This window comes from Aureobasidium namibiae (genome assembly GCF_000721765.1).
Source record: "Aureobasidium namibiae CBS 147.97 unplaced genomic scaffold scaffold_5, whole genome shotgun sequence".
NCBI classification, from domain to species: domain Eukaryota; kingdom Fungi; phylum Ascomycota; class Dothideomycetes; order Dothideales; family Saccotheciaceae; genus Aureobasidium; species Aureobasidium namibiae.
Window position 1 is genome coordinate 43,189 of NW_013581204.1, and position 12,757 is coordinate 55,945.

Consider the following 12,757-nt stretch of genomic DNA (forward strand, 5'->3'; position numbering starts at 1 on the left):
GATCTACAGATGGATCATAGAACAACACCTTTGGTCTGCTTCATCTTGGATAGGTTCAAGTTCTTGATGAAGCAGATCCAGATCAAGGAAAGACCCATCAGTCCAACACCTGCTGCCAACATCCCTGTCTGAGCATAACCAAACACTTTCTGGGTACCGAAAGCGCCAGTTGACATGGAGCAAGAATCCTTCCGCAGCCTTGGAACCAGCGAAAGCGGTGATCATGTATGGTGAAGAGGTGATGGCAAATGCCAGACCACAATTACTCAATTCAGTCACGTCAGCGGCCAGGACACAGTAGGTATAGATAAGGCCGTTGGTTGCGACGGAATATCGAACAGACATGTACAGTCCTCGCCGTGTGTTTCAATACCTACCTTAATACCGTGCAAACACCATTTGCCACCGAAGAATATAACATACACTTTTTGTCCGCGGGTTTATCTAATTCCACCTCAGGTATGCCGGGTGTAGGTATAGGATCAACATTTTGCCGTAGGATTCAAAGATTATATAGACTGACCTCTGACCAATCGAAGTAGGAAGGAGGAACTGAGAAACTCTTCTTGTACGGGTTGCCAGAATCAGAACGAACTCCTTTTGCATCGACATCAGGAGCGTGATCATCATCCTCTTGAATTTGTGAATCATGTGGATCTTGACTAACTCTGGGGTAATGTATAGAGCATGGGAATCCTTCTGATGCGGGTTGCCAGAATGGGACCAGCGCCATCAGCCTAGGCACCGTCATCGTGAATCTGGGGTTGTACATCGCAGAGATCCATACCCCTTCCAGAAGGATAGACAAAAGATAGGAATCCTTCTCCCTCGGATTCCCTGAAGGAGACAGGTATCACTTGCAACAATATTCTCCAAATCGAGCAACAAGTCCAATCATGCTGCGATGCTACATGGATATATATACCCTGATCGAACGCAATTGAACTGAGTTGAGCACCTCATCTCCTCATCTCTCTATCACAAGGACTCATTCTTTCCTCCTATCCGAAGTCAACTCTCTATCAGTTACGCAAATCACAATGCGCTCTACTCTGTGGATTTCCGTGCTGGCTTTGTTCGCCGCAGTCACCATTGCCTGCGACGACTCGCAACGTCAGAACTGTGCAGAGTGTCGCAATGGATGCTCGAACACATGCGCTCCTAACGGTGGAGATAGCGGCGCCGGAGCTTTCTGTTCGGGTTGCTTGCTCGGGTGTCTCGACCTCTGTGGCGATTGCGATGATGAAGGTATCAGCCAAAGTTGCTCCAGGTAAGCCAATTTTCTACTGGGTTATGATTAGCTCTTGCTGACTACAGTGTTGCAGCTGCGATGGCTATAGCGATGGTGCAGGTCGGGGCACAGGATACTGCGAAGGCGGAGACAAGGAGTGTGCCTTCTGCTTCGATATCAGCAGCTGCTCAGACTCTAGATGTGGCGGTGCGGACTGTGGTGATTGTACTACGTCTGGTGGAAAATGCAATGCAGATAATGCATACCTCGGCTGTCCTTGCCATCCTTGAAAGGAATGCCAAAGCAGGAAGTATCGGGATCATGTTCTGTCGAAGCACAGCACCAAACATAGCCGTATATCTCAATGCAGTAGCACCGGTACCACGTCCTGGGTTTGACAACTGATAAGGCATCTCAGACGACTGTTGACTCTCTGTAAATCTTCTGACTTGTGACAAGTGCACGCAAGCTCGTATCGCATGTTCGGGCACAGCAGGCATGAACGTGGAAGTGGGTTACTGGCCAGGATTCGATCGCGCAGACGAAGATGATTGACATGGCTTATGAGAGGAGCTTGTCTAGGTCCGCGGCCCACCAGTTCATTTGGTTGATCAGTTGATTAACTATCTCGTCATTTGGTTTCATTCGATACACGCAATGCGCTCGGCGTTTTATAAAATTCAGAAGCGATTTGTGATGCAATACGGCCGCACGAGTGACTGTGGTTATTCTCACAAGCTGGCTAATTTGACTTGTCACCAAAGTTTTGTATGCAGCGGCGGCCATGTCTTGTGACGCACACCCCTTGGGAGTCAATACAGATGTTGCGTGGCCGCTCGCATAAGATGAGCAAGCGACAGATGACATCCGATACTCAGAGTCTGCACATCGATGTAAGGATCGATGAAGACGTGGCTGGAGGATTTTCGCTGAAGCCTGGAACCCAACGTGCCCTCTCGGTCCCGAGCTTTGTACCTTCGGTCCCGAGATGACTACTGTCGACCCCGAAGCCACTCTACATAAACCACAGCAACTTCCCATATTCTGCATTATGGACATACCACTTCATACTACTTGAAATCCAGGATAGAGTTAATCAACTTCTCATCACCAATTGCAGACCAGCTGCAAACAGTTGAGACCATGTCGACTTCCCCACCTCTTCACAGTGGTACCACAAACTCTAGGGCGCGTCAAAACATCCTGATCGTCGGTTGTGGAATAGCAGGACCAGTGCTCGCAACACTCTTGCTTTCTTCTCCTCAGTCTGTCGCGAGACTTCCTCAGGTCACTATCCTCGAACGCAACACTGCCGCCCTTGGCTCTGGTCAAAACATCGACATTCGTGGTATTGGCAAACACATCATCAACATACTCGGACTTACGGACGAGATCAAGGAAACCACTACTGGTGAAGAAGGCGTGAAGATTGTCGATGCAAACAACAGGATCTGGGCGCAATACGCAGCCGACAAGACTGGAAAAGTAGAGACTGGAACCTCCGATGTCGAGATTCTACGCGGCAGACTTGCAGAGATCCTCTTGGGAAAGGCGAAGAGGGTCAGCAAAGACGTCGAAGCAAGGGGTGGAGCGGGTATCGAGTTTGTCTTCAATGACACCATCGAGCACTTGGATCAGGACGACGACAAAGTGCATGTTCGACTCACTAAGGCAGGCGAAAGATCATATGACTTGGTCGTCGGTTCAGACGGTCTTCACAGCAGAACTCGACAGCTGGCCTGGGGACAGGCGCAAGATGGCTGCCTGAAACAACTGGAAATGTATGGTGCTTTCTTCAGCACAAAAAAGGAGGCCGCAGACGGAGAGTGGAGATCCTGGTACCACTCACCAAGGGGGATGAGCGTGATGCTCCGTCCTTCGGGTACAAAGGACAAAAGTACTATGCTTGTTCTCCTTGCCGACAAGAGCGGAGCAATTGCGCGAGAGATGAGAGGCTCAGAGAGAGATGTTGTATTGCAAAAAAGACTAGTCTTGGAGAAGTTGAACGGTATCTTCTGGCAAGAGTCTAGGCTCAAGGATGCTGTAAGGGCAGCAGATGACTTCTACTTTGATTGTACAGCGCAAGTCAAGCTGGAAAAATGGAGCAAGGGCAGGGTCGTGTTGTTGGGTGATGCCGGGTACGTCATCTTCTGTCCGATTCATCCACACTTACTGACAATCATCGTAGACACTGCGCCTCTCCATTCTCAGGAATGGGCACAACACTTGCATTGGCCGGTGCTTATCATCTCGCCGGCTCTCTGATCAGCCATCCGGACCAACATGACCTCGCTTTCGAGCAATACGAGGAGAACATGCGGCCGCTTGTGACGAAAGCTCAGAAACTGGCTCCCGGTATGCCTCATCTTTTTCATCCCCAAACTTTCTGGGGAGCTTGTTTGCTCAGAATCTTCTGCGCTGCAATCTATTGGTCCAGTATCATCAACCTGCTTAGCCGGTTCAAAGGACCACCCGCACAAGTGCGGAAGTTCAAGCAGTATGATTTCGTGGTCAAGAAAGAGATTTGAGGAACGTGCTCGTTGGAAACTGCAGCACCAAATAGTTGACTGTGGAAAATGACTTGTGTATAATGCTAGACTCGAATGTCAACTTTTCATGCGCATTACATTAAGCTTAGTCCTCCACTCTAGCATCGTGACCGCAGTCTATCACGAGGATGACTACTTGAACATGTCACCCACTTGACTTCAGCTTTTCCCAGCGGTAGACTACCGACGTCGAGTTTTACAGGCCTGCGAACCTTCTGATAGCCGTGTTCCTCAATGTCCGTCCGTCTGCTTCTGTTCCCCATGCTTCTGTTAACGGTTGACCGTCTCCAACGGCAAGTCGAACAGAGACTTCAGCCAAGCTTTTCGTAGGCGTATGCATAGAAGGATAGACAAGGCTAAGCACTGGCCCTAAGATTGGTACCAGCAAGTCACCCACGATACTGAAAGGCTTGTTGTTCCTCGGGTCGTTGCCCATCGGATCGATAACACCAGGTCGAAGATTATAAACACTCAGTGCTGGCTTCGTAGTCGCCATAGCAAGTAGATCTTTCTCTGTAAGACCTTTGACTCTTCCAAACATCTGAGAAGACTTCTCAGTGGTGTCGGCGCCTTCGTCACTGATATAGACGAATTTAAAATCTCCTCCGTGCTCTGGTAGGTCGGCCATTGCTTTGGCAGCAGCAAGTGGCCAGTCGTGAGTCAATGTTGTATATTCGTCGGTTTAAATACCAATAGAGCTTTTGCCTTGCGCCCAGATGCAGCCTGTTGCACCACGGATTTGCTCAAGAGCCGAGGACGGATATGAGGAGTAGCCCGAGTGAATGACAATGTGGGCTTTTGGATCGGCTTTCGCGAACTCAGCAGGGCGGCGTGAAAGGATGCTCACTTTAGCAATTGCGGGAGATGCAAGACATTCTGCGAGAAAGGCAGAGCCAGCTAGGCCCGTCGCGCCTGTAACGATAATGTGGGCCATGTATGATGTTGTTGATGATGATGAGTGAGATGGTCTACGACGTAGCCAACATGCAACAAGAATGGTAGTAAGTATTCAATTAGCTGGTAGCCGTTTGTCGATATGTTTTGCTTGCCAGGGACTGTCAACCTTATAGTAAAGGGCCTGAGCGGAGATAGCTAAATCCGTAGGCCGTCATATTCGAACACACCCGATGCCTTTCGGACCTCCACAGCCTCACAGGGCGTTGCCTAGCCACCTAGATCTGGTCACGATACAGAAGGGGTTTACTATGGGCGGAGATTGACTCAAACTTCGTTATATGGACGCGGTGAGTATAAACAGTCTCGAAATACAATTTATGTACACTCCCGCACACATATCCCTCCGCCTGGTTATCTTGGCAACGCCGAGATCTCCTACATCCTCACGCTCAAACGTCACTTAACGTACTCAATGTTGGCAGTGAACTCCTTATCTTCGGTAGTCTTCTCGTCAGGGAATGAGGCGGAGTGAAAATCTCTGTGCGCATCTGCTCCGTCGAAGACGACAGCAATCTCCTCCAGAGTTCTGCCCTTGGTCTCTGGGAACACGAACCAGATGATCGGGATCATAGCTGCAAGTGTGGCAATGTAGACAAAGTAGAACTTCCACTGAATGGCGTCCAGAGCAATGGGGTTGACATATTGATTGAAGAAGCCGGCGGCGAAGACCGTGGTAAGGTTGACAGACAGACCCTTGGAGCGGAGATGGAATGGCAGAATCTCAACTGGATAAGCAATGGAAAGAGGCGTGAATGCGATGTCGTAGAAGCCGAAGAAGATGAAGAGGAAAGCGACTGTTGCACCTCCCGCAGCTTTGATGCCGTGTTCGGCAAAAGTGGCACTGAGAGCTGTGACGACGATGAAAGAAGCCAGCATGCCACTGGCAGAGAGCAGCCACAGAGGTCGGCGTCCAAAGCGTTCAGCGGCGAGTGCGCCGGCGAAAGCAAGGATGGCGTTCCAGAATTGAAGTGCAAGGTTGATACCCGCTTGAGTCACGGAACTTGTGATACCCACACTTTTAAGGATAGGGGCCAGGTAATAGCTTACAATGCCATTGCCAGCCCATTGGATCATAAAGCCGACAAGGATACAGATGAGGAAGCGATGGCGGTTGCCCTTGGTAGCGAAGAAACTTGACCAACCGGTTGTCTTTGCTGCCTGACGTTCCAGTTCGATTGCCTGGCAGATCTCTTGAAACTCGTACTGAACAAGCTCGTCATCTTTGTCGCCGTTCGCATGGTACTTGGCCAGAATGTCAAGAGCTTCTTGATCACGACCCTTTGAGATCAGCCATCTAGGTGATTCGGGTACGATGAGGAGACCGAGACACTGGATAGCCGGGAAAAGACCCTGAAGAAGACAAGGGATGCGCCAGCTCCAGCTGTTGTCCAGGAACAAGGTGCCAAGCGCAATGCTGGCAGACAAGATGGCGCCCCAGTACCAGGTAGCTTGGAACAAATTGGTGACATTGGCTCTGTGTCTGGGATGGGCGATCTCGGTGGTGAGAGGTGGTGCGGCCGTTTGAGAGAAACCCAGTCCGACACCGAGCATGATACGAGTGCCGAGGAAAGCGTAGATGCCGGAGGTGGCACACTGGATGACAGATGCAGCCAGCATGATGAATGAGCCAAGGAAGACAGTAAAGCGACGTCCCATGAAGTCACTGACATATGATGCCGGGATGAAAGAGGGAAGACCACCGAGACTGATACCGGCAAGGGTCAAACCGAGAAGGCTTGAGCTGGGATCTCCGAGATTGTGGTTGAAGTAAGGGATGGCAAGCAGTCCGTTGATCAAGGAGCCGTCATATCCGTTGGCTGCGGCAGATGCGAACATGGTAGCAACACCGAAGTTGAGTCTGCGGAGTCCTGGATCCTTCATCCATTTGGAATTGACATTGTTGCGGAGGGTCTTGTATACTTCGCTGCCACTGGCTGCGACGACACCTGCTGGGCCACCCATTATTTGGGATAGGGATAAGAGGTAAGTAGGATTGACTTGATTGTGGAGGAAGGCCCGTTATGGCTGGAAGACGATTGATCTGCTGGTGGTTGATTCTGGGGTACTCTGGGGTTGGCGATCCATCTCTTTATACTTGTATGGAGCAACGCATGTATACCGGAGTCATCTCGGTGGCGCAAAGACTATACCGGCGAGACGGGTCTCAAGTCACAAGATGGCATTGAGGTTCATGAGGAAAGGGCGTGGAGTCCCCACGGGAGCGGTCATCGGAAGTGGCGGGGAGCGAACGCGACAATTTCTGCGAAAATCTTTGCGAGGTTCACCGCGTGCCGGGGACAGCAGCTTGAATGCGACAATTGATGCGAGAATCATCGCGAGAATTGACACGAGAGTCATTGCAACTCGCTTTGCGAAAATCATTGCTGCCGCCACCCTTGAACTCTGTGCTCGTGGCTGATTTCTGTATCTTGTGACGCTCAACGGTTACGACAATCTCTGCGAGAGTCTTCGCGATGAGTCCCCAGGGTACACACGAGGACAAGGAATGCTCCGCCTCTCAACTTTTATGGAGTAGAAATGGCCCCACAGGGCGACATTGATGGTTTGTGTGGGCGGTGCCGATCTCTGGTGTTTTGTTATGGTACTTAGGTAGCTGTCGTCCTCGTTTCTCGTTCTTCCATTGTCTACAATCCCTTCTCGTTTCTGCACTCATTCTGACTCGTCACATCCATGGCGCTTTCCTCGCACCCGTCCGGCACTGACCAGGTGCAACGCGCTTGGTGGAAAGAGGCCAGCGTTTACCAGATCTACCCATCTTCTTTCAAAGATTCGAACGGAGATGGTTTCGGTGATCTAGGCGGCATCATCGAGAAGCTCGACTACATCAAAGCTTTGGGGGTGGATGTCGTTTGGTGTTGTCCTATCTACAAAAGCCCTCAAGTCGACATGGGCTACGACATCTCGGATTACAAGGACATCGATGCAAGATACGGAACAATGGAGGATGTCGACCGCTTGATCGATGGGTTGCATCAGAGAGGACTCAAGTTCTTGATGGATTTGGTCGTCAACCACACTTCCGATCAACACGCATGGTTCCAACAATCTCGGTCATCCAAGCAAAACGCATATCGCGATTGGTACATCTGGCGTCACCCCAAGCATGACAGTAAAGGCAACCGCCAACCGCCAAACAACTGGAGCTCATACTTTGGCGGTAGTGCTTGGGAGTACGATGAACCGTCAGACCAATACTACCTGCACCTCTTCGACAAGACACAACCGGATCTCAACTGGGAGTGTGACGAGATGCGTTCTGCCGTCTACGAGACCGTTCGTTGGTGGCTCGATAAGGGCGTCGATGGCTTTCGTCTCGATGTGATCAACCTGATCAGCAAGGACCAATCTTTCCCTGATGCTACGATATCCGACCCTAACCAGACATTCCACCACGGCTGTGAACACTACGCAAACGGACCTCGCATTCACGAGTACCTACAAGAGCTGGGCGGCATACTTGACCAATACAACGCGTTCTCTGTCGGTGAGATGCCATGGATCAGCGATCCAGAGGAGATTCTCAAGTGCGTTGGCTACGACAGAAAAGAGCTGAACATGATCTTCAACTTTGATGTGGTCGATATGGATCACGGCCCTGGCGGCAAGTTCAGCCCGAAAGACTGGCAGATGACAGAGCTCAAGGACATAGTCTCAAAGTGGCAGAGCTTCATGTACGGCAATGGCGGTTGGAACGCTCTCTACCTCGAGAACCACGATCAACCCAGAACAGTCTCTCGATGGGCATCCGACAACCCTGAGCACCGTACACTAGCAGCCAAGATGTTTGCCACGTTCCTAGGACTACAAAGTGGGACCGTCTTCCTATACCAAGGTCAAGAGCTCGGCATGTCTAATATTCCTGAGCACTGGAACATGGATGAGTTTAGGGACTTGGAAACCCTAAACCACTGGAACGAGCTCTGCGAGGTCCGTCCACACGACAAAGATTTGCAGTCCATCACGAAACAACAATATCATATCAAATCAAGAGACAATGCACGCACGCCCATGCAGTGGACAGCGGATCGGCATGCGGGCTTCACCACAGGCGAGCCTTGGTTCCGCGTCAACGACACATACGATGCTTGCAATGCTGAGGCGCAAGTCGGTGTGCAGGGAAGTTCCTTCGAGTACTGGAGAAGCATACTGGGCCTTCGCAAACAGATGCTGGACGTCTTTGTGTATGGCGACTTCCAGATGGTTGATACAGAGCATGAGGATGTCTTTGCATACGAACGTTCTTTCAAAAAGCAAAGCGTATTGGTGGTTTGCAATTTCCGTCAGCATGAGGTAGACTGGATGTTGCCGGCTGGCTTCAACATGAAGGATGTACTGATTTCCAACTATACTGGTGTGGACGCACAGGATGGTCTACTGAAGCTGAGGCCTTTCGAAGCCTTTGCTATTGCTCAAGGCAAAGTTGCTTCCTTGCCTCGTCTTTGATTGTATATAGATGATTGAGTAGTCCAGAATATGATCAGATCCCCGTGTATTGTGTTCTCGTACGTGACCCTATGTATGTTGTCTACTCGGTGCCTCATGCAGCTCACTATTGTCGCGATTCCCTCGGAGAACCAGTCTCATGACGGAGATTTTGAAAATAGTCTGCGTCCCACGTACCAGCTGCCTCCATTCCTCCTCGATACTCTCACTTCTATTTGCTGCTTGACAGGACATAAAGTCACCTGAGTAGTGTTACAGTCGTCTCAGTACCCGCAATCATGAAGATAGCTGCATTGCTGTGCATCTCAGGTATGGAGAGCCTCTCAGTAGCGCATGCTCGGAAGCCGGAAGTTCGTGGTTCGGTGCTCAGATTGTACATGTATAGACGAGAATTCGTCACACAGGACGACCTGGAGAAGACATGGCAGTTATGTCTGCACTTCCCTCAGTATGGTGCAAACGAGGAACGAGTCTCAAGAGAAACCTGAGGGTTGAGGTTGCATAAGCTTCCGGGAGTGGTAGCTTCTTGCTTCGTTAGTAACATGACAACAACACGATCGACCCCGCTTGAGCGTTCCAATTCTGACAACCATCACTTCGATATTTCGAACATCATCTTCGAACGATGATGAATTCCTCACCGTGCGTCCTTGTGCTCAGCTGCCGGTCGCTTGATGATGGATAGGAGACGTGTGTGCGATGCGTGTTCGGTACGACGTGTCAAGTGCGACGGCCAAGCACCATGCGCTGCCTGCTCGAGGTCGTCCATGGAATGTACACGCTTGAGGCAAAGAATCAAATCTGGTCCAAAAGGTGTGCGCAAGAAGACACTTGACCGGCTGAAGACAGTCAAAGGCCACAATCTTGAGAGACTGCAATCCGAACGGAGCAACGCCTTCGCGTATCGCAACGACGAAACCAGCCTCGATCATCTCGGAGCGACACCCACGACCGCTGATCAATCTTCGTATACAATCGATGGATTTTACTCTCCGGAATTGAATATCGACTTCTCAGCTATTTCTGATGACCAGCCACCTTCTCTGGACGCGCCGCAAACTCCGCCGTGGCCATTTCGCATCAAACCAGTCCTCCTCGAGCCATATCTGGACATCTATCACTACAAGCTCTTTTCAGTCTGGCCAATCGTGAACAAGAATTTGCTCCTGGCAAGACTACAGGCTACGGAGTCTGATGTATGCGCATACATGCTGGCTTGTAGTGTCTGCGCAGCTACAATGGTCCAATTACAACTCTCAGTCCTTGGCCCCTGTGGGGATGTACTCGAGCCCATTGCCATGCTTACAGAAATTGAGGATCTCCGACGACAGTATGATTATCGCGAGAGCCCAAGCATGGATTTCTTGGCCACAAGTTTCTTTATGCACGTCGCTTACACGAACCTTGGTCGTCTGACGACCAGCACACTGCTGCTCAGAGAAGCCGTTACTCTCGCCTATATACTCGATCTACATAGGCCTTCTCATTATGACGAGATCATACTCAACGAGAAACAGGATCACCTTCGCATGTTCTGGATTCTTTTCATCACTGAGAGAGCGCACGCGACACAACATGACATTCCTTGTGTCATGACAGTCGATCCTGATATGCCAGAGCTGGATGTAGAGAGCCAGCCCTCTGTGCTATCTCCACTCATTATGCTATGCAGAATGTTCAAGTCGTTCTGCGAAGGCTCCAACGGCAGCTTGACAGCAGAGAGCTTGATTTCATTCAACAACGAATTGATGAGGATTCCAATCTCAACGCAGAATCACCACGATCTACAGAAGGCTGATCTGTCGGTGACACAACAATGGCTTCGCCTGATGTTTTGGAAAATGGCTATCAACAAGGTCGTCATGACGGCAAACTCGACCGACGATATCCGAAGTGTCTTCTTTCCTATCTCGCTCGCGAAGGACTTGCTGTCAAATATCTCCACCATGTCCATTGATACACTAGAAGCCCATGGTCCTGGGATGGAGATCAAGCTTTTCGAAGTCACGAACTCGGTCGCCGATATCATAACCTTGAACCCGCAACAATCGCAGACCTCGTCACTGCAGCTCGGCCCTCAGGATTTGCTTGTTCATCTGACAAACATCATTGGCAGATTCAGAGGTGGCAACAAGACACTTCTACCTTTGCTGCAGTCTCGACTGTCGAGTATCGGACTTGGATCTTCCATTCAGCCGCGCATCACGGACGTCACATATGATTCACCAGACACGAATAGAGAGAGAAGCTCTATAGAGAGCAATGAGGCTACCATGGCTGATCAGGTACTCCATGACGATCAGGCGAGTAGCTTCTTTGGGCCTGCGCTCGCATACGATATATCTTCGACGGACTGGTGAAGAAGTAATACCACTCGATCTCTTATACCTGAGTACGAATGGAATGTTTCTCTTGATATTTCAAACATGAACACAAGACATAACGTCCAGCTAATCAACTGAGACGCCATGCTGGGCTGCACACCACATTAGACCATATAGGAATGACGCGGTCTACCTCTTCTTAGATCCGTGCGCTATAGGTTCAGCATCGTGTTTCTCTGCAAACCCTTGAAGCTCCGGCCCTAGTTCGCCATTGAAGCCATCCAATTGGTTCTCGGCAACTCGAAAGTGTCAATAACGCGAGCATACGAAATCCCTCCAAGCTGGCCAACAGGTCGCAACAGATTCAGCTCAACATGACTGCGTTTTCATCAACGGCGCTTTCAGCAACCCAAAACCTAGTCGCCTCGATAACGGCCAAAGCACCATGAGCACCCACCGGCTTTCTCGAAGTGTTGTAGTCAACGATCTCGCAAAGTCTACCCTCGATAGAGACCACTGATTCCCTGACCCTGGGAGCCTTGACAGTAGTGCTATCAGCTTTCGTGAGCCCAGAAAGCGCCCATTCAGAGACACCATACGGTGCATCCACTGAAGTTACATTGACAGCTTCAAGAATATCTTCAGAAACAATGTTGAAAGTACATTCGCCCGTCTCCTTCAAGTTGCGCAAAGTATCTTTGGGCCTTTCAGCGCGTCCAGAGAAGCCGATGACAAAGACTGGAGGGTCATGGTCCACGACTTGGAAGTAACTGAATGGAGCTAAGTTGTGTTTGCCATCGGAGGATATTGTGCTGACGGAACCGATGGGGCGGGGGGCAATACTCGAGATGAGAAAAGTGTAGTTGTAAAACATTGGTCTGCCAGACTCAAAAGGGTCGATTTATGTTCCTTGGCCTTATTTCCAGTTTGGGTTTGAAGAGGCGGTAACATTTATTTCTTTCGCTGGTGTCCATGCGGGCAGCTCTTTCTTCGAGTGTCCGAGTGACGTATAATCTATTTTGGCAGTCGGCGCTCTACTCTCGACATGTTGGGGTATTGAAGCAGTAGATCCAAAGACTCGGGTCATGAGCTTAGAGAATCGTCTGTTGTGAACAGTTAGCAAAAAAAAAAAGAAGAAAAAAGCAGCTAGTAAAGAATTGCATAAGAGGCAGTAACACTCACCTGAGCATGGTTTCGGTTTGTCACGACACGAGTGGTACAAGAGACACCAA

At 50.1% G+C, this 12,757-nt stretch overlaps 7 protein-coding genes across 7 annotated transcripts; 4 read left to right on the forward strand and 3 right to left on the reverse strand.

Annotated features, from left to right (window-relative positions):
• Window positions 1–1,040: 1,040 nt before the first annotated feature.
• Window positions 1,041–1,636, forward strand: M436DRAFT_62126 (uncharacterized protein; the record flags this gene model as incomplete). The annotated part of the gene is made up of 2 exons (XM_013573674.1): window positions 1,041–1,270; window positions 1,318–1,636. The coding sequence occupies 2 exons, from the start codon at window positions 1,041–1,043 to the stop codon at window positions 1,634–1,636; spliced, it is 549 nt and encodes a 182-aa protein (XP_013429128.1).
• Window positions 1,637–2,374: 738 nt separating this feature from the next.
• Window positions 2,375–3,759, forward strand: M436DRAFT_43080 (2-polyprenyl-6-methoxyphenol hydroxylase-like oxidoreductase; the record flags this gene model as incomplete). The annotated part of the gene is made up of 2 exons (XM_013573630.1): window positions 2,375–3,369; window positions 3,420–3,759. The coding sequence occupies 2 exons, from the start codon at window positions 2,375–2,377 to the stop codon at window positions 3,757–3,759; spliced, it is 1,335 nt and encodes a 444-aa protein (XP_013429084.1).
• Window positions 3,760–3,976: 217 nt separating this feature from the next.
• On the reverse strand, window positions 3,977–4,714 carry M436DRAFT_71197 (uncharacterized protein; the record flags this gene model as incomplete). Its single annotated transcript, XM_013573755.1, has 2 exons — window positions 3,977–4,410; window positions 4,471–4,714. The coding sequence occupies 2 exons, from the start codon at window positions 4,712–4,714 to the stop codon at window positions 3,977–3,979; spliced, it is 678 nt and encodes a 225-aa protein (XP_013429209.1).
• A 419-nt stretch (window positions 4,715–5,133) lies between these two features.
• On the reverse strand, window positions 5,134–6,699 carry M436DRAFT_80143 (general substrate transporter; the record flags this gene model as incomplete). The annotated part of the gene is made up of 1 exon (XM_013573827.1): window positions 5,134–6,699. One exon carries the CDS (start codon window positions 6,697–6,699, stop codon window positions 5,134–5,136), a length of 1,566 nt encoding a protein of 521 aa, XP_013429281.1.
• Window positions 6,700–7,428: 729 nt separating this feature from the next.
• On the forward strand, window positions 7,429–9,201 carry M436DRAFT_80144 (glycoside hydrolase; the record flags this gene model as incomplete). The annotated part of the gene is made up of 1 exon (XM_013573828.1): window positions 7,429–9,201. One exon carries the CDS (start codon window positions 7,429–7,431, stop codon window positions 9,199–9,201), a length of 1,773 nt encoding a protein of 590 aa, XP_013429282.1.
• Window positions 9,202–9,878: 677 nt separating this feature from the next.
• Window positions 9,879–11,561, forward strand: M436DRAFT_62131 (uncharacterized protein; the record flags this gene model as incomplete). The annotated part of the gene is made up of 1 exon (XM_013573675.1): window positions 9,879–11,561. The coding sequence occupies one exon, from the start codon at window positions 9,879–9,881 to the stop codon at window positions 11,559–11,561; it is 1,683 nt and encodes a 560-aa protein (XP_013429129.1).
• Window positions 11,562–11,889: 328 nt separating this feature from the next.
• M436DRAFT_62132 (uncharacterized protein) lies at window positions 11,890–12,715 on the reverse strand (the record flags this gene model as incomplete). Its single annotated transcript, XM_013573676.1, has 2 exons — window positions 11,890–12,403; window positions 12,708–12,715. The coding sequence occupies 2 exons, from the start codon at window positions 12,713–12,715 to the stop codon at window positions 11,890–11,892; spliced, it is 522 nt and encodes a 173-aa protein (XP_013429130.1).
• Between the last annotated feature and the right edge of the window lie 42 nt (window positions 12,716–12,757).